This window comes from Vulpes lagopus, chromosome 18, assembly GCF_018345385.1.
Source record: "Vulpes lagopus strain Blue_001 chromosome 18, ASM1834538v1, whole genome shotgun sequence".
Taxonomy (NCBI): Eukaryota; Metazoa; Chordata; class Mammalia; order Carnivora; family Canidae; genus Vulpes; species Vulpes lagopus.
Genome location: NC_054841.1, coordinates 9,802,785 through 9,823,782, shown reverse-complemented (window position 1 = coordinate 9,823,782; position 20,998 = coordinate 9,802,785). Strand labels below are relative to the sequence as shown.

Here is a 20,998-nt window from a genome sequence, read left to right as displayed (position 1 = left end):
ATGTTATAGTCAGAATATGTTATTAAGGGAGGATTTAATATACACGAACCACAAAAAACACCCTCCAGAGGGGTCTTCTGATTACCCACGTGGAAAGCCCAAGCCACCTGCCTTTGCAAAGATTATGCTGAGTTTTCTTTCTTTACATAGCAAAATGTCCTAAATACAGTAGTTTAGCAATAATAAAGCATTTTTATACCAACTCTACATCCCCTACCTCTCCCAGAGACTTGCAAAATGCTAAAACCACCAACTACAAAAGTCTATTTAAACACAGATTAATAAATAAACAAAAATTATTTAAACATACTAAACCGAAATACTTTCATGCCTTCTGAGGCCTTTTTTTTTTTTTTTTTTTTTTGAGCCTAAAACATTTTCCTCTGACATTGTTCCTCGAAGGAAAACTCTATGCAAAACCCTGAAATCATGTGTGGACGCCTTCTTGGGAAGACTAAAGCATGGGGAAAAAATTCACACTTGACTCAGATACACCCTCCCTGAGACATCTATCTCATCTTTTCCAGAATTCTTAATGTCCTGAAGGTAAGGCACAGCTTTTCTCCATCTCTGCTGCTTCCTAAAACATGACTAATCACTGAATGGGATCAGTCATCTTCGGGAAATTTAGGTAACCTGCTCTCATTTCTGAACACATCCTTACAGGTAATCTCCTATAGAATCTGTAGTTGAAACAAGAAGTCAACATTGGCGGCATTGCCTTGTGGGTTTTTAATGGAGTATTGTTTTTTGTTTTTTTTTTTAATTCCAACCGATTTAAAATGCAGGCATCTTGCAAGGGATTCAACAATTAAAGACTATCTAGTTGCTTCTCTCCACACTCTCCACCTTAATTTTCAAGATTTATACAATGCCTTTCAAGGAAATCTTCACAGATACAGTGTTTATACAAATCTGGTGCCTATTTAAAAACTAATGTCGCAAAGTTGTAGCATTAGTTTTTGTGATGCAGAAAGAATATCTTTTAAAGCTTATCAGACAGACTTTGCAGCGTCTGCATGAGAGGGTCTGCCTCCTTCCCTCCTCTGTCAGCCCAGGGACAGCAACGGGACAGGGTTAGCCAGAAGAGGATGCCCAACGAACAAAATTTAATTCCAGGTTGACGCCGCACAAGTAAGCCAATGACAGGCCCAGCTCTACGAAAGACCGTGGCAGCCTGGGGGACAGAGGCCTCTGGGCCTCAGGCACATGGTGGCCTCCCGGGTGCGAGCAACTGAGTGACTGTCCCACCCCGCAGTGTCCACACACCCACTGGCCCCGGGGCCTAGAACTCTGCTCCCTGTCAGCGGCCAGTGATGGAGCTGCAACCCTGGGGCCCAGGCCGGGGGGCAGGAGGTGGCCCTGGGGGAGCGGGGAGGCTGACCTCTCGCCGTGAGCCGGCTGTAGACCTGACAGTTGACCTCCCTGTCGCGCACGTAGCATCGGATCTCCTCCACTGCCTCCCGGATGACGGTGACAGCCAGCACGAAGCCCTGTGGAGAGAGGGGGCAGAGGGTGAGCCCTGCTGAAAGCGACCTTCCTCTTCTGGTGCCGGGGACAGAAGAGGCCAGAGGCCGCACAGGAGGGCGGCAGGGCAGGGCCTGCGATCGCCCCCAGCGCGCCAGCAAGCCCACTTCTCCGACCCCTCCTGCACCCTGACACACCTCTGCAAGGGCATCCCTGTTCAGCACTGCCACACGGTTTCGGAGGCAACGTCCACAGGCAACGGCAGGGTGACGGTGCCCGCTAACATGCTTGCCTCGCGAGGCACGTGCGGGGCGTCCTTGGCAGCGTGCTACATCGCCTCGACCCTACGCTCGTGCCTGCTGAGCCGGAGCCCCGGAAGCTCCGAAAGGTTAGGTCATCTTGCCCAAGGACGTGAAGCTCCCCAGTGACAGGCCCGGAAGAAGCTGGCTCCAGAGTCCCCCCGCTCCTACCAGCCACACTGTTGTGCATCCAGAGAAACTTGGCAAACCTACTAGCCACTACGATGGAACACCAGGAGACAGTTCAGGGAACGAGGTCTGTCCCACGCACGGACCAGCCAAGGAGGCAGATCAGCTTTTCACAACACAACAGGACGCCGGGCAAGCACGCGCGGGGCAGCCACCCTACTCGTCGGCGAAGGTGCCCAATCTCCTCAACTCTTGGCTAGATTCCTTTGCGAGGAAGAGACCCAGGGGCAGGAAGGGGCCAGACGGGACTTCAGTCTTCTCTGTAATGTTTTAATACTTATAAAGAAAACACACTGGAGGGATCCCTGGGTGGCGCAGCGGTTTGGCGCCTGCCTTTGGCCCAGGGCGCGATCCTGGAGACTCGGGATCAAATCCCACATCAGGCTCCCGGTGCATGGAGCCTGCTTCTCCCTCTGCCTGTGTCTCTGCCTCTCTCTCTCTCTCACTGTGTGCCTATCATAAATTAAAAAAAGAAAAAAAAAACACTGGAGTATTAATTGCATATGCAGCAACTAATAAAAAGAACATTTGAAACGGCCCGACCTCTCCCAGGCCAGGCACCCCAACTCCATAAAATGTGCTGGGGACTGGTGTGTGAGTCAGCCGTAACAAGAATCTATTTCCATCCAGATTTCCACTCTCGTGTCAATAAAGGCAAGAACGCTCATTCATTTTTCTTACAAAATAGCCTTGTCATCTCCTTTTAAAGTCCTTTTTGAAAAAAATGCGGCAAGCGCCATCACCCTGAAGGTTAGCAGCGGTGATTCTTTGAGCGTTTCATTTTCATACTGTTTACTCCGTGAAATATATTAACTTCGATTCAAAGGACTTTAAATCTCTTATGTAAATCTAGCCAGAGATGTGCCCGCTTTGTGAAACTCCTCTAAGGGCTCATTCATCTTTACAATCAAGGATTACTCCTGTTTCCAATCAGATGTAAAGTACTGGCTGCGGCCAGACCCAAACTGGTACACTTCAGAATAAAAGCATCACCAGACCAGGAGGGGAGAGTAAACCTGTTCTGGGAGAGCACAGACCCAGTGTGCAGAACCCCTACCCCTCCCACGCTGCCCTTTTGTTGTTCTGGGCCAGAACCCAGGTGTTTGCTGTTTGTTTTTTCAAATGTTCCAGTTTCTATTTCTCTCTGCGTGGGCCAAGCTAAATCCCATTGATGTTAATGGAAAGTGTGTGCTCACACAAAGACAGGAGCAGCTAACCTCCCTGCTGCAAATAAATACTGTCTCCTAAATTATCATATCGACTCCCCCAAATCCCCCCCAACAAATACACAGTTCCTATTAATCCCAGAGGACATGCCATCCCTTAGGCTAGAAAATGCTTTCACAAAGAGATGCAAATATAGTCCAGAAATAAATTCCAACTATGCAACTTCAGAGGTCCTTAATATCCACAGATATTTAGAGAGAGGCTTTAGGAGGGAGGACTGGGGTTGTCTGAGCTTGTAAAGGAATCAGACAGAGGCAGGGATAGCGCCCAGACAAGCAAATCTGAAGGTGCTAAGCCTCCTTTTATAAAGTTGTACATCAAACATAGATTCGCTACAGCAAAACAAAGCTATGAGCTAGAAGTCAGAAAAGTAGTTGCCTCTGGTTCAGGAGGGGGTGACTGGAAGGAGGCACTAGGGAACTAGCCTAATGGAAATGTTCTGTATTTTGACTGAGGTGCTGTTTCCATGGGTGTTGACAAATGTCAACACCCACTACATTGCAAACGTAGTATCTGTGCATAATAACAGAAAAAAAAATCTAGATTATTTGGTCCTCATACAATCTTATGGATTATTTCAGAAACTGAGGAGTTTCTCCCTCTAATACATCAGTATCAAGAAAAAAAGTTATCAAAAGCTAAATCTTCACCCAATTAACACTGTCACCAGCACCAGAATTCTAAAATTCAAATGAGAGTATTTCCTGAGAATTCTCTGTCCATTGGGAGCAACAGGAGGCATCCCATTTGCAGTATTTCATTTAATTCTTCCAACAAGCCAAGGAAGTAGAAGTGCTCGTCCCTGTTTTACAGATGAGAAAACTGAGGTTCAAACTACAGGATTTCTCAAAGTGTAGTCAGGAACCACACCTAAGCCACGCGGCCCTCAGCCCTCATTCAGAACCACTGCACCTGTTGATAGCCTCGGATTGAAACGAAAAGCCTTTTGCGGCAGAGACATTTTAAAACATGTTCTTGTCCAGAACTGGAAACTGACTCTGCACAGAAAAATTTAGGGGGAAATCAGCTGTGGTCACCTAGAAGTAGATGCCATACTTTCTCTCTGACCCCAAACCTTCTCTGCAGCCCCTGGGAAGAGGCAAAACAATAAGACCCACAGCCCCTCGCAGTCCTAAACCTTCGCAGGAAAAGCTGGCTGTAGAAGAGATACAGGTGCACAGTCACAGACCTCAGGGCCTCCGGAGGCTGCTGTCAACCTGCCTGTGGCCACAGTTCCGGGGAAAACAGGTGAGTCAGCCGGGAGCCGGGCCCATGGCAGAGATGCCAGGGGACACAATGACTGTGTGTGATGAAGGCCGGGCTTCACTCCAAACATCACTTCAGGGGAAGACATAGGCAGGAGCTGGGGCCGGGCCCTCTGACTTAGAAGGGGGTGAGGGTGGGGTCCTCTAGGCCACCCCAGTGCCCAGCAAGTACTCCAGCCCACCTGGACTGGACAGGAGGGATATTTTCACTAGGGATGTTTTTATGTTTCATGCATCATGTGAATGGATTACCTTTCAAATAACTATACTTCAGAAAGGTAACCAATAAAAGGCAACAGGATAAACTGTATTTTATATAGAGACTAACTTTTTAAAAATAAGTCACTTAGGGTTTGACTCTGTATAGGTATGTAGTGAACAGGGGAACTAAAAAACTCAAATAAAATTGGGGTATTTCATATAAAACTCGCAAGTTTCTAACTGTTGGGTCTGGCAGCTGCCCTGGTCCAGGTCTGCACCTGCAGTAGCACCTTCCATTTGGGACGGGACGGGAGCTCCCCAGCTCTCCCAAGGCTTGACTGCATCAGCCCAGCCTCTGAGTCTGCAGCGCTCCGGTCCATGTGCAAGAGCACAGCACACAGATGGGAACGTCTGTTATGCGAGGGAAGGATGCGCGACAAAAGTTTGCTCCAGCTTCTAGGGTCCTACCTCCTCACATCCCATCCCAAAGGCACCGCTACTGTTCATGTGGGAAAAATTAATCCCCTCTCCTTTCTCAGGGCTGGTGCTGCTGGCCTGACTTGTCTGATAAGGCGGCACTCAGTGTGTGCACACCTACCCAGGAGGGGGGCCCTTAGCCACTGGCTCCCTCTACGCTGTAAGTGCCTGCACACCAAATCCATAGCATTTCCCACCTGCCACCAAAAGAAAAAAAAATTCTGTTCTTGTTTCTTTAAGGAGGGCTTAAATCTTTTCTATTTTAACAATCTTTCCCCAAACAGAAATTTAACAATATTTGTGAATACAGAATCCAAGTGTTCCCCCAAATCCCACTTAACTTAGAAATAGCCTATATTTGGAGAAAAAGACATGTCATTTCCACCCTCTCCCACACCCCAGTCACACTGGGCTGCTTTCTGTCCTTCTAATGCTCTGAGACATGCCTACCACAGGGCCTCTGCACTGCTGCTCTCTACCTGGAATACTCCCGCCCTCCTACTCTTTTCTGCCCGTCCTCTCCTCAAGAGGCTTCCCTTGGCCACACCACTGGCTAAGGCTGCCCCTCCACACCTCCACCTTTAATTATTCAACAAATATCAAATGTGCCTGGGATAGCTTATTTATTAGCCTGTGACCTTATTCTATAACCTTTGCAGCACTTTTCGCAATTAGAAATGATTTCATTAATCTGCTTACTGTGTATCCCCTCCGAAAACCCAGTCCACGAGGGCAGGAGTTTTTATCCATTTCATTCAACACTGTGTCCCCCGCACCTGGCCCGGTGCCTGACCCAGAGCAGGTGCTCAATAACCAACAACTTGCCAAAAGGAGGGAAGGGAGGGACGCCCGGGTGCCTCAGCGGTATGGCGCCGCCTACAGCCCAGGGTGTGATCCTGGAGTCCCAGGATCAAGTCCCACATCGGGCTCCCTGCATGGAGCCTGCTTCTCCCTCTGCTGTGTGTCTACCTCTCTCTCTCTCTCATGAATAAATAAATAAAATCTTAAAAAAAAAAAAAGGAGGTAAGGGAGGGGATGGAGGGGCATTCTGGTCAGTTCTGATTTCGCACACAGAGCACAGAAGCTGGTACTTTTCCAACCCTCACGCTGACAGACGCGACATAAACAGAAAACGTGATCTCGAGAATCCCAATAGGATGAAGACAGAAGGTTTACCTTTCTTACTTGCCACTGGGTCCCTGGAGTCGACAGGTGGGTAAAATATACAGTAAGTAGGCAGTGAAGAAATGAATGACCGAACAACTGGTGGAGAGCATGAATGAGGAGCCCAGGCTTCCCCCCTAGTCTGATCTTGGTGGCGTATGAAAGTGTCTTCAACAGGAACATCTCGGGGAAGGGGAGGTCTGCAGGGCATCCTGTCTCTTAAAAGACCCTACCCCGTTCCAGATGCCCGGGTGACAAAGAAGTGTCTCTTCCCAACATCCCCCCCCACCCGCCCCCAGGTCACTGAACACACAAGGCCAATTTACTCACCAGGGGGACCCAGTAGGTATAGAGCGCACCGAGTCTCATCTCAGGGACAAACTGAGAGCAGGCAAGGAGTAAGAAATAGAGGTTGAAAAAGTATTTGAACTGGTTGAACAGCACCTGGGATGAGGACAGAGAGAGAGGAAGTCAGTCAGGCCTGTCTGAGGGGGTCAGGATGGTTTAGCGGGAGGTGGGCAGCAGCTGGAATGCCGTCCTACAAGAGAACCCAACTCCCACAGTACCTTCCAGGTGAGGTCTCAGCACTTCCACTGTTTAGGGAAACACACACATGGGCAATCAAAACATCACTTGTAAAAGTAAAAATATATATAATGACACACATGGAAATTACAAATGCCAAATTCAAGAGAGGGGGTACCCCCGGGGGGGAAAGACAGGGGGACTTCAACTTTGTCTCTAATGACTTAGGTTTTTTTTTTTTTAATTTATTTATTCATAAGAGACATACAGGGATCCCTGGGTGGCGCAGCGGTTTGGCGCCTGCCTTTGGCCCGGGGCGCGATCCTGGAGACCCGGGATCGAATCCCACGTCGGGCTCCCGGTGCATGGAGCCTGCTTCTCCCTCTGCCTATGTCTCTGCTTCTCTCTCTCTCACTGTGTGCCTATCATAAATAAATAAAAATTAAAAAAAAAAAAAAAATTAAAAAAAAAAAAAAAAAAAAAAAAAAAGAGACATACAGAGAGAGGCAGAGACACAGGCAGAGGGAGAAGCAGGCTCCCCGCGGGGACCCAGATGGAGGACTTGATCCAGCACCCCATGATCACACCCTGAGCCGAAGGCAGACAGCTCAACTGCTGAGCCACCCAGGTGCCCCTGTTATGACTTAGTTCTTAAAAACTACCTTAGGGGCACCTGGGTGGCTCAGTCGGTTAAGCGTCTGCCTTCACCTCAGGTCGTGATCTCAGGGTCCTGGGATTGAGTCCTACGTCGGGCTCTCTGCTCAGCAAGAGGATCTGCTCCTCCCTCTGCCTCTGCCTCTCCCCCTGCTTGTGCACTGTCTCTAATAAATAATCTTAAAAAAAAAAAAAACTATTTTAAGTACAGGGAGGCCCCTCAGAAGGTGAAGAGGTTTACTAGGAAGTGCCTCTGCTGTGAGACTGATCAAGAAAACGAGGCAGGGACACCTGGGTGGCTCAGTGGTTGAGCATCTGCCTTCCACTCAGGGCGTGATCGTGGGGTCCTGGGATCGAGTCCCCCATTGGGGTTCCTGCAGGGAGCCTGCTTCTCACTCTGCCTGTGTCTCTGCCTCTCTCTCTCTGGGTCTCTCATGAGTGAATAAATAAATATTTTAAGAAAAAAAAAAAAGAAAAAGAAAAGAGGCAAATCGTCATCCCCACCCACATGGCCTCAACACCGTAAAGAAACACAGCAGAATCCCCGCTGCACCCCCGCACGGCGAGTGGGGCGGGCGTCGCAGGACCCAGGCCGGGGCCGCGGGGCACCAATGACGCGTCCGTCCGAGGCAAGTAGGAGGTAGGAGGAGGCATCTCTCGGCCACCTCACTCTTGCTCGGCCATCGAGATACCGGTGGCCTTGTATTCCAGACAGCGTAGCTCCAACGTGGGAGAGCATAGTCCCATCCACACCAGAATTTCCATGAATGAGAAATAAATTTTTCTCGATTTAAGATACTGAGATTTGGGGGGAGGAGGGGGGAGGGCTGAAGGTAGCAACCAATGTATTCAGAGTTGCCCTTAAAACAACATTCAGATTGACCTTAAGCTACAGTGTTACACATTTGTGCTTCTGTAATCGCTCTCCATAAATCAAAGAGTCTTTTTTTTTTTTTTTTTTTTTTTTTTTCCCTTCTAGCACTGGAACTGATTGCTGCCGTGGCTTCTAAAGTCAGCTGGTGTGTGTTTGGAAGCTCTGCTGGATAAAAATAGGTACTCAATTTCAGCCTGGGAGGTGGGGAGGCTTGTAGAGTACACAGCACAGCCTGGTCTAAGTTCATGCGGGAAGGCTAGGACTCCAGAGCATAAAATACCAAACGGAACAGAAACGCTCATTAGCAAAAACATCCACAGAAATTCTCTCTGGACGGTAGGATTAAAACCCACCTCTTAAAAATTTTTTCTATTCTTGTATCTCCCGACTTCACTACAGTGAATATGCATTTCATGAGGACAGGGGGAGAATTTAGGGACTGATGGGTTTTGGGTTTTTTGTGGGATTTTTTTTTTTTTTTTGGTGTTTCAGTTATAATGCTAAGGTCCCCAAAATATCTTTTTCATTCTTGGACCTAACACACCAAATAAATGTGAAGTTAGCTTCAGAAGGCAGCCCCCACCCTCCCCACCCCACCCCACCCCCGCCCCCACCAGGTACTCAGGACCAGCAAAGATGAACAGCCAGCAGCTAAGGCAGCCTGGAAAACACACAGGCAATTCAGCCACAGGGATCTTGGTCTCCTAAAACTGGTACCCCGTGCTTACATCTGGTGTGAGGAGGGCAAAAAGGGTGTGCTCTCTGGCCTTACGTACCCCAGGAAGAAAGGTGAAGAAGTTGTACTTCTGATTGTTGATGACATTTCGAGGGTACCTCTGGTCCCTCTTCTCGGGATGCCCCAACCACACAGTGCGGGGCCTGGGTTCCCCTCCGCCACAGCATCTCAGCCACTCACAGCACCTGTGGGAAAGACAAAGTCACACTGTCAAGGCCACATCCACACCTGTCCACTCTTCTCCGAATGTTTTTCCCGAAAGCATCTTCACTGGGTCAGGACATCAGCCACCAATGGGGCTTGGTCTGTCATGAGAGGGGAAAACAGAGCCAAGGCCTCTAAGAAGCTGTGATCCAGATAGAAGATGCCTTGCGCCCAAGCCCCAATTACTTACTTCAAAATGTAAGATTCATTTTTTTTTAAGTTTGTTTTGTTTTGTTTTAAAGATTTTATTTGTTTATTCATGAGAGACACAGAGAGAGAGAGGCAGAGACATAGGCAGAGGGAGAGGCAGGCTCCATGCAGGGAGCCCGACGTGGGACTCGATCCCAGGTCTGCAGGATCACGCCCTGGACTGAAGGCGGCACTTAAACCGCTGAGCCACCAAGGCTGCCCATAAGATTCATTTTTAAAATGTGATTTAAGTTTAAAAAGTAAAGGTACAGCAACACATTACCACTATTACGTTCACATTTTGTGATGAGAGAGGAAAGCTTGCAACAGTTAAATAGAGCACCTAGGGAGAACCTAATTCAGACTTCTACCTCAATCTGTGTTTCTGAAATTGCAATTCTAATTACCCAAATAAATGTCTGTTTGCTTTAAAAAAAAAAGGGGGGGGGGGCAGCTCGGGTGGCTCAGAGGTTCAGCGCCGCCTTCAGCCCAGGATGTGATCCTGGAGACCTGCGATTGAGTCCCATGTCAGGCTCCCTGCATGGAGCCTGCTTCTCCCTCTGCCAGTGTCTCTGCCTGTCTCTCTCTCTCCTCTCTCTCATGAATAAATAAATAAAAATCTTAAAAAAAAAAAAAAAAAGATAAAAAACAAAGCACCCAAGTTTGCCAGGATGTGAGAAACAGAGGAGTCTGGCCTTGAACCACTTCCATCTTATTCAGAAACCTAGTATCTCTCCAGCACCCCATGCTGTCAGGGTTGCTGGTTCTACCAAGATAACCAGGTAAAGGAGAGGGAGAAGAATCTCCTCTCCACACCTGGGTCTCCTTTCAGCGACACCCCAGAGGAGCCAGCCAGGAAGACAAAGGCTCAGGGCCTGCATCCCCTGGAGCCGGGCCAGCGTGCCAGCCGTCGGCCAGCTGACCGCTCCCGCCCCAGCTGTCTGGGCTGTCCTGCAAGGTCAGCTCATTAGGACACCTGCTCCCGGGTGCCCCACACCAGGCAGGGCAACGCAGACAGCTCCAGCAGAACAAAGACACTCTGAAAACACCCCAAAAAGGCAGCTCATCCTTCCAGAGAGCCCATACACAAGGCATTTCAAGAATCACAAGCCCCCCTAGGCACTATGATACAAACCCCCCCAGCCGAATCACTGGCCTCGGCTCCCACACACACAGGCCAGGAGGGAGAAACCCAAGTCCAGCCAGTCCCTTGTGACACTGCCAAGTGAAGTGAAACCAAGCCGACAAGGAGATTATGACGTATGCCATTAGTGATCCACCGAGGCCCACCCTTCTCCCCCTCATCCTATGGGCCAGGCAGGTCCTGGGTGGGGTGTTGGGGTACAGAGCAGAGCAAACACGGTCCCTGGGTATCAGCAAGCTGCCTGCCCAGATGCTCAAAATTTCCATGATGAAACACAATGCTCTTTCTTAAAAATAGCATCTTCATTCCAGTAAATGGGTGCTCGGGTGGAGTGGAGTGATAAGGACAGGCTTCACTTCTAGTAACTCATCCGCATCGGCCCCGTTTTAAGTCGTCCAAAGGCCAAAGACAGAAGCCTCGAGGAGTCCAAGGCCACTGCTGCCTGTGGATGGGAAGCACCCAGGCTGGCCATGTGGGGACATGCGCCGAGTGCTGAATGAATGCAGGAGGCAGGGAGGAGGGCGGGGGGATGCATTTGACAGGGAGCACACCTCTCTATTGTGGAAACCATCCTGCCGGTCATGACTGAGCTGTCTGTGGACCAGCAATCCTCTCCCCATCCTGTAAAGATCCTGTAATGATGGCTCCCATACTTCCAGGTTTCTAAAGAAAGCTGAAGAATGGATTTAAGAAAACCAGGCATCAGGCCGACTGTTTCTATGAGTTTTGTCTGTTTCGTCTTAGCAGGTTCTGCACGGCAAGTCACCAGGTTAAGCCGATTCATGACTTAACCTGCAGGAGTGCGCACCAGGACAAAGGAGCAGGGTAGTCACTGCAGCAGGCCCCTGGGAAGGCACCTCACCGTTCATCAGAGGGGGGCTGCTGCAATCAACTTTCACAACAGTCTTTCAAGAAGAGAGCGGGCTGGGGCAGCCCAGGTGGCTTAGGGGTTTAGCACCGCCTTCAGCCCAGGGCATGATCCTGGAGACCCCAGATCCAGTCCCACGTCAGGCTCCCTGCATGGATCCTGCTTCTCCCTCTGCCTGTGTCTCTGCCTCTCTCGTTCTCTCTCTCTCTCTCTGTGTGTGTGTGTGTGATGAATAAATAAATAAAATCTTTAAAAAAAAAAAAAAGAGAGAGAGAGAGTGGGCTGTGTGTGCTAAACCACCCTTTCCTGCAAGATACACTAAATCAAAAAGCAAGAGGCTGAGAGGTGTGTCCAGGATGCTATCCGTTTTTTTTTTTTTTTTAAGATTTTATTTATTAATGAGTCACAGAGAGAGGCAGAGACACAGGCAGAGGGAGAAGCAGGCTCTATGAGGGGAGCCTGAGGTAGGACTCGATCCCAGGACCCCAGGATCACAACCTGAGCCAAAGGCAGATGCTCAACCCCTGAGCCCCCCACGTGCCCCCAGGATGCGATTCTTTGCACGAAAGCAAGAGGATACTCATGCAGACATGATCAAATGCATCATTGCTTCAAATGCATCATTGCTCTGGCACTGGCTCCCTTTGGGAAGGAAGAAGTGGGGAGACCCTTTCCCATGTATTCTTTAGTTACATTCATATTATCTAGGGACACACTGTGGTTCTTTCCCAGCTAACTCCTAAGAGCAAGCATTTATTAAACGTCCAGCAGGTACGAAGTACTACGCCAGGTCTGTGGGGACCAAATGTTGGAACGGGATCCTTGCCTTCTGCTTCCTCACAGCCCCACTGCAAAACAGGGTAAGTGTTTGGCACAGGATAAAATGAAAACTTTGTGTCATGGAGCCCAACATCACTCACTAGCCCCGAGGCCATCTCATTCAGCCAATCTGACAGTTTCTGCATTTCCTCCGTGTCTGCATGCACCGGGTATCATAACCTGCACACTTCCAACACTTATCAACTCGGCTTTCAAGTCAACAGTATTTATTGAACACTTAACAGCAACGATAATGCAAAATCACTGCCTCTTTTTTTTTTAAATTTTTTTTTATTTATTTATGATAGTCACAGAGAGAGAGAGAGGCAGAGACACAGGCAGAGGGAGAAGCAGGCTCCATGCACCGGGAGCCTGACGTGGGAGTCGATCCCGGGTCTCCAGGATCGCGCCCTGGGCCAAAGGCAGGCGCCAAACCGCTGCGCCACCCAGGGATCCCCACTGCCTCTTTTTTGTCACCTGTTCATTCACCTACGACACCTTGTGCACTCATTGTGCTGGGCCCTCCCCTGGTCACTTGGAAGTGAACAAAACAGCTCCTCCTCTCTCTGGCACTTATACTCTAGTGGAGGGAGGCAGACACTAAACCACCACCCAAAAATCAAAATCAGGCCCCCAGCAAGAAGAGGGCATGGGGGAAGGGTGTGGCTTGCGAAGACAGGGTGGTCAGGGGGGCTAGTGTGACAGCTGAGCTGAGACACAAGGAGTAACAGCCAGGCAACCGTGCAAGGGAGTACACTCTGGGCAGATTAGAAGGGAACCCCGAGGGCAAAGACCCAGGGGTGCAGAGCGCCTGGGTGACTCAGCGGTTGAGCATTTGCCTTCAGCTCAGGGCGTGATCCTGGGGTCCTGGGATCGAGTCCTGCATCGGGCTCCCGGAATGGCGCCCGCTTCTCCCTCTGCCTGTGTCTCTGCCTCTCTCTCTGTGTCTCTCATGAATAAATAAATAAAATCTTAAAAAAAAAAAAAAGATCCAGAGGTGGGGAGCTGCTTACACATTTGCATAGAAAGGCAGGTATGTACCAACCACAGGGGAAAGCAAGGAAGGAGGAAGAAGGAGGAAGAGCGGCCAGAGGACACTGGGCCTCGTCTCTGGGCCAGGGAGTCTGCATTTTACTCCATGCACAGTGGGGATCATTGAAGGCTTACAAGCAGGAGGTGGCATGATCTGACTGACACTTTTTTTTTTTTAAAGATTTATTTATTTGACAGAGAGTGCAAGCAGGAACGAGGAGAGCTGCAGAGAGGCAGAGGGAGAAGCAGGTGCCCCTCCCCCATCAGGAAGCTGGATGTGGGGCTTGATCCCAGAACCCCAGGATCGTGACCTGAGCCAAAGGCAGACACTTAACCGACTGAGCCACCCAGGTGGCCCTGACTGACACTTTTAAAAGTTCCTTCCGGCTGCTGTGCAGAGAAGATGCTTCAGTGGGTTCAGAGTAAAAACAGATTAAGAGGTATGAGGTTTATGGGACACCTGGGTGGCTCAGCGGTTAAGTGTCTGCCTTCGGCTCAGGGTGTGAACCTGGAGTTCAAGTCCCACATCGGGCTCCCTGCATGGAGCCTGCTTCTCCCTCTGCCTGTGTCTCTGCCTCTCTTGGTGTGTCTCTCATGAATAAATAAATAAAATATTTTTTAAAAAAGAGGTATGAGGTTTATTTTGGGAGTAATGGCATGCTCGAATATTGATTGTAGTGATGGTTAACACAACTCTATGAATAAACTTAAAACTGCTAATTATACACTTCAAATAGGTGAACTTCAGGGTATGAGAACTGCATCCTATAAAGCTATATATTAACCAAAAAAAGTAGAAACAGGGGGTCACTCAGGAAGCTACTATCATCATCCAGACAGGCAGGGACAGCAGTCTAGAGTGGGGGTAGTAGGTACAAATTTTCAAAACTTTACAGACATAGAAATGTACTGTCTTTAAACAAACATTTTAAAAAATGCATCACAGGACACCTGGGTGGCTCAGGGTGTGATCCCAGGTCTGGGGATTGAGTCCTGCTTTGGACTCCCTGCTTGTCCCTCTGCCTATGACTCTGCCTCATTCTCTGTCTCTCATGAATAAATAAAATCTTTTTTTTTAAATGCATCGGGGCACCTGGGTGGCTCAGTCAGTTGAACATCTGACTCTTCATTTCAGCTCAGGTCATGATCTCAGGGTCATGGGATGTGGAGTACCAGGCTCCACACTCAGTATGGAGTCTGCTTGAGATTGTCTCTCTCCCTCTGCCCCCTCCTTGCGCTGATGCATGTGCTTGCTCTAAAATAATAAAATAATAAAATCTTTTTAAAAAATAAAAATAAAAAAAGAAATGCATTATCTCATTTAACGTTCGTAATAATCCTATGTGCTATATACGAGCATTGCCCCTATTTTCATAGTGGAGGCACTGAGCTCAAGAGGCCTCGGTGATTTGTCCAATATCTACTACTGCATTTGCTCCACGCAGAGTGGGGGAAGCTGGCCTTAAGCCCAGGCCTGTGGACTCCAGATCCTGAGCTAAGAGCCTGAGAGCACCCTGCACTGCCACAAACAGCAGCAGCAGCACAATTCTTTTACAGCTTTTTTTCCTAGCTCTCATCATCTCATAAAGTCAGAAGAATCTTTAGGGGCCGGGAGAGGAATGGCTGTCATGCTGCTGGTACAGAAGCCCTTCTGCAGGCTCATCAGGTGCCCCGCCTGCCTCACTCCCACGCATCTGTGCGCCTGTCATGAACTTCTTGCCTCTCGGCTCCAGAGCCACCCTGCGTCACCTGCTCTGGGAGAACGACCGCAGTTCCCTGCGCTCTCCTTCACAGTGTACAACCACGCTACGCTTTCTCGGCAGAGCACCCTGGGGGCCCAGGGCTGGAGGAGAGGCTCTCCTGTGATTTCCAGGCAGAGGCATCCAGTGGATCGGTGGCATGGATGTGGGGCCATCCGATGAGGCTCTGCCCAGCACCCTCCCCCCCAGGATGTGCAGTCCCTTGGAGACCTCTCCAAGCCCCACTGTGGAGACTCTCTCGGGGCCCTCGCAATATGGACATCCTGCCTCCTCTGCGCCAGCACCCTGATCTCCTCACCCCCAGGCTCGTCTCCCGAAGTCCTCTGGTCACTGCAGCCCCCGGTGTCTCATTCCCACTGCACATCCAAGGTGTCAACCACCAGCTGTGCCTGCCGCCCCACCTGCACCCGGGGAACCCCTCTCTGCTTGCCTCATGCCTGCAGACAGGCTCTCGGCCTGCCTTCCAACAGCCTGAACTGAACTACACGATCTCCAACTATATCCGAACTCCAGCCTTGGGGAAGGGCCTCCTTTCAAGTGCATCCTTCTGTGGGTCTACTCCCTCAGCCCAGACCACCCCAGAGTCGTCTTCTACCCTGTAATTATCCTTTATCATAATTTATTAAGTCACTTCCCTCCATCTCTCCTCCTGAGATAGCTGGGCCAGCCTCATCCCCGAGCCCCAGGGGTGGTGAGCACAAGGATCCAGGCATAGCCAAGCAGAACTCTTGACATGGTGATGGGTTCAACAAAGGCCAGCGAGACCCCTGGCTGAGATGAGCACCAGAAACACTAGGAAAGAAGTGCCCTTCACCCTGAGGTTGCTAAGGTGGCAGAAAGCACGTGGAGGTGCAGGTGGCCACTTTGTTCTTGTTTAGGAAAGGGTTGGCCTGAAAAAAGAGTCACCGGGAGGAATGCAAAGGTTCCTGACACTTTTGGAAGAGCGCATAGGTCTGCCCATCTGTCCATTCCCTGGGCTTTTCAGCCTTAGGAATCAATTAACTGGTTTTTACTTTTGCTCAAGCCAATTTTAGTTGGGTCTGTGATAACCACTGCCCCAAGCCCTGTTTGATATTCCCGTCTGCCTCCTGGGTGGCTCAGGCGGTGAAGCATCTGCCTTCAGCTCAGGTCATGATCCTGGGGTCCTGGGATCAAGTCCCACATCGGGCTCCCTGCTCAGCATGGAGTCTGCTTCTCCCTCTCCTTCTGGCCCTCCCCCGTTCATTCTCTCTCTCACTCTCTCTAATAAATAAATTAAATAAAGTCTTAAAAAAAAAAAAGACAATCCTATTGCTTTTGTGCGCCTCCAACTGTAAGCTTTTAAAGAGTGCAGTCAACACCGTAAAAGCCTTTGTTTTTGTTAGAATGGTACTGTCCAACGTGGTAGCTTCTACTACATGTGGCTATTTACGTTTAAATTAATTAAAATAGAAGAACTCAGTCCCCTGTTCCCACCAGCCACATTTTGAGTGCTCCATAGCCACATGTGGCCTGAAGCTACAGACTGGACTGTGCAGATTCAGAACATTCCGGCACGATGGAAAGCCACACTGGACAGCACTGCTTCAGAGCATCTCTTTCAAGACATCTCCTGCCACCTCACTCTTTATCTGATATCAGCACCAAAGGACCCCCACGTGAGCATCAGTAAGTCACCCTCACAACTGACAGAAATCAGGCTAAGCGGTGTTCAAACACACACAGCATTTCCTGTAATATCCAGCTGCCTCTACCTTCTAACCTCACGTACTAGCTAAACTTGCTTACCCTAAACTGGTGGCTCTCAGTAGGACCACTTCTGGTCCCCCCACCCCAGGAGTACCTGGCAATGTCTAGAGACATTTTTGGTTGTCATAACTGGGGAAAGGGGCTAGGGCCAGCATCTAGTGGGGGGACTCCAGGGACACTTCTAAACATCCAGTGGTGCAAAGGACAAACTCCCCCACACACACCCCCCACCACCACAGCAAAGAATGGTTCAACCCCAAATACAAGTAGTGCCTGGGATGAGAACTCTTGCCCTAGATTTTATTTATGCAAATTTCATTTTTTAAAATTTTCTTTATTTATGCAAATTTCAAAAGGTAACTTTGTACTACTGTCATAAATGGAAAACCAGTATCACTGCCATGAACACATAAACATCAAAATCAACACAATGAAAAGCAAACAATGTTACTAAATTCAGGCTAGATTTGGTGACTCTCAGCCTGCAGCTCTTGCTGCTTCTCCTGTTTATACTGCAGAGACAATAGCGAGCGTCTGCTGCGAAAAAGTTGGCCCTGAAAAAAAAAAAAAAGAGTTGGCCCTGGGATGCCTGGGTGGGTCAGCAGTTAAGTGTCTGCCTTCAGCTCAGGTCGTGATCCTGGGGTCCTAGGATCGAGTCCCGCATCGGGCTCCCTGCATGGAGCCTGCTTCTCCCTCTGCCTGTGTCTCTGCCTCTCTCTGTGTGTCTCTCATGAATAAATAAATAAAATCTTTAAAAAAATAAAATAAAAAATTGGCCCCGAAAGGGCTAGAAACATTGAAGGAAAATTGAAAAAGGAAGTAAGTACCTTATTGCAGGTCTCAATGCACTTTAGTTCCTGTCCATGAATTACCTGGGACCCTATCACTGCTGCTAGGGCCTTGCCTGCCCAGGTTTGGGGAACTACTATCCCACAGTAGAAGCTGTGGGCTGGCCAATATCCAAGTGACCAAGGTCTTCCCCCCTCCCCTCCCCAAACAGGAAAAGTGGCAGCCAGGCTCCCTCTCAACATCTGGATTTATATCTGAGACTCTCTCTACCCCTCGTGGCTGCCACCACCACACCCAGTCTATGGTATAGACTCCAGTCCCCTGGAGGCCCGAGAGGGGCAGATGCCTAGAGCTGTGTTGTGGCAGCTGTCACCCTAGTGTCATGAATTGCTGCTATTATTTCTTAACAACAAACCAAGCTGTCTGTCACTTGCCATCATAAAGTAATTCTTATATTATAGATGGGCCCGGGGATCCCTGGGTGGCTCAGCAGTTTGTTGCCTGCCTTCGGCCCAGGCGTGATCCCGGAGACCTGGGATCGAGTCCCACTTCAGGCTCCCTGCATGGAGCCTGCTTCTCCCTCTGCCTGTGTCTCTGCCTCTGTGTGTGTGTGTCTCTCATGAATAAATAAATAAAATCTTAAAAAAACAAAAAATTCTAGGTGGGCTAGGGAGATGTGCTACAAGGCAGAATGAGAAATTAGGGGCACCTAGGTGTCTTTGTCAGTGAAGTGTCTGCCTTCAGCTCAGGTCATGATGCCAAGGCCTGAGGACCAGGATCGAGCCCCATAATGGTCTCCCCACTGAGTGGGGATTCGGCTTCTCCCTCTCCCTCTGCACCCCCAATCACTCTCTCTCAAATAAATAAATAAAATCTTTTTAAGAAATGAGAAATTAATGGAGAAACTAAAGAAGAAATGACAGGTGAGAGCCACAATTTCAAAATAGCAGGATCGGGGCAGCCGGAGTGGCTCAGAGATTTAGCACCGCCTTCAGCCCAGGGCCTGATCCTGGAAACCCGGGATGGATGGAGTCCCATGTCAGCTCCCTGCAGGGAGCCTACTTCTCCCTCTGCTTGTGTCTCTGCCTCTCTTTCTCTCTCTCTCTCTCTCTCTCTCTCCCTCTGTGTCTCTCATGAATAAATAAATAAAAAGCTTAAAAAAAAAAAAAAGCAGGATCGTAAGGGGTAGAATAAGGAGCACCAGCTTTTTTTTTTTTTTTAAGGAGCACCAGCTTTTAAGTCAAATGGACTTGGGTGCAAAGCCCAGGCCAGCTCCACACTGGCTGTGTGGCTTTGGGCTACTCGTCTTCTGTGATCCCCACTTTTCTGTCAGTAAAATGACAGTAAGACCTGCCTTGCTGAATTTCTATGAGAATGAAGGGTGGTATATATGAAACTCATAGGACAATACCTAGCACAAAGTAGGCATTCAACAAATAGTACATATATTTCTCTAATTTTTTTCAGATCAAGAAAACATAAAACAATGCTCTTACCTGTTGATAGCAACAGCTATTCAACTAGGTAAAGACATAAGGCCAGAAATAATTTCGTTTACACTGCTTCTACTTAGGCCATTTAAACAAAGGAAAACCAAAGTAAATTTGCTTATGATTTCACTCTAAAACAAACAAAGGTTTTGATGGTGGACAGCCTGCTGACCAGATGTGCAAGGTTTCACACAATCTGGCTGAAATACAAGGGAAAGCTAATTATTACAGGGGGAAGTGCCAAGGGAATGATGTTTCTGGAAAAGGTAACTACTGTCACAAGGAGCTGGCCTCCAAAGAAATGATCATCTCTGCTCTGGGTGTAACCACAATCAGCAAGTGGTCAGTAAATACTTGCTGATTTGCCCGCATGGTGTGCTGAACTTTCCCAAAGCCAGAGTCTAGGAAGCTATAGTCTCTGTGCTGATGCTGGGAAGATCCAGTCAGAATGTAGAAAAAAATTAAAAGCAATATGGAAAAAAAAAAGTCTATATGACTGGTTCTCAATGGGAGGGGAGGGCTTGGGGGGGGTTCCCCCTGCCCTGGGGACACTTGGTAATGTCAAGAGACCTTTGGTCGTCACAACTGTAGGTGCAGGGAGGTACCACTGGCATCTATCAGGTAGAGGCCAAACACCCTACAATGCACAGGACAGCCCCACACAGAGGATTATGCAGCCCCAAATGCCAACAATCCTGAGTTTGAGAATCCAGTCTAGAGCAGCACTGTCTTGATACATTTCTACAGTGACAGAAATGTTCTCTATCTGCATTGTCTAACACAGCAGCCATAGCCACATGTAACTGTTGAGCACTCAAATGTGAGATTTAAATTTTATTCCATTAATTAATTTAAATAGCCACATATATCTAGTGTGTACCATATTGGACAGCAAGTCTAAAGAATGGAACTCAACTTGTTAATAAGCCTACATGCTGGGGGAGGAGGGTTGCTGGAAGGCATGGAAAGGAAGGTATAAGGGAAAATTTTGACCTGTATCCTAAAAACATCTAGGAGGCTAAATGTTATGTTTTTGTTTTTGTTTTTTTAACTAGGGGAATATAAAGTCCAAAGTCAGCGGCACTTGGCTGGATCACTTGATAAAGCATGGGAGTCTTGATCTCAGGGTTGTAAGTAACTCTACACTCACCCCACAATGGGTGTAGGGATTACTTTAAAAAAATAAATAAAATCATTAAAAATTAAAAATTGAAATAAAATCTAAAGTCAGAAAGAATGCAAAAAAGGAAGCTCGTACACTGAAGTCTGAACATATCTCTGGGCACAGCAGTGCTACTGACTGGTGGAAAAACTGGGCCATATCAAAGAAAAAAGCCAAGTCAATGTGGAAATTTCTCTTTAAATGAAAACAGGTCCTCTGATGTAGCAAGTCTACCTGGAGGGACGGACTGCATATGAATTAGGGTACAGGTGAGCAACAGGAAAGGTACAAGGATGCTCACAGAGGCCAGAAAGCAAAACCCTGGACATGAATGAATGCCCATCAGAGAGGAACCAGCTGAACAGTGGACCTGTACCAATGAAAAGAATACAGCAGGCGCACACATGGACAGGGCAAGAGCCAAGTGACAAAGTAGGAAGGGGAGAAAACATAAAGCAAGAGATATGCAATTTATTATGCTGTATTTTAAGAAAAATAACCAAGGATAGTATATTCATGGGAAAATAATGCTGAGAAACACATAAGCACACACACACACACACACACACACACACACACACAGACTGTTAATTCTGGTTCTCCTGGGGGAAGGGGCAGTCACGGGTGGCAGGATCTGTCACCTTCCCTATTTCTCCTGCTGTAAGTCTTTCCTGACTGGTCTTTTGCTGCTCACCAGTGCAGGACACCTCATACTGCATTCCAGCCCCACAATGA

At 48.5% G+C, this 20,998-nt stretch overlaps 1 protein-coding gene across 2 annotated transcripts in view; it reads right to left on the bottom strand.

The window, feature by feature from the left end:
- Positions 1 to 20,998, bottom strand: part of ATP9A (ATPase phospholipid transporting 9A (putative)) — a 132,353-nt gene that overhangs the window by 91,263 nt on the left and 20,092 nt on the right. For both annotated transcript variants that reach the window (XM_041732466.1, XM_041732467.1), the window contains exons 2-4: positions 9,119 to 9,263; positions 6,620 to 6,733; positions 1,385 to 1,493 (exon numbers count right to left, since the gene is read on the bottom strand). In XM_041732466.1, coding sequence (XP_041588400.1) covers positions 1,385 to 1,493; positions 6,620 to 6,733; positions 9,119 to 9,263 — 368 coding nt within the window. The remainder of the gene's footprint in view (positions 1 to 1,384; positions 1,494 to 6,619; positions 6,734 to 9,118; positions 9,264 to 20,998) is intronic.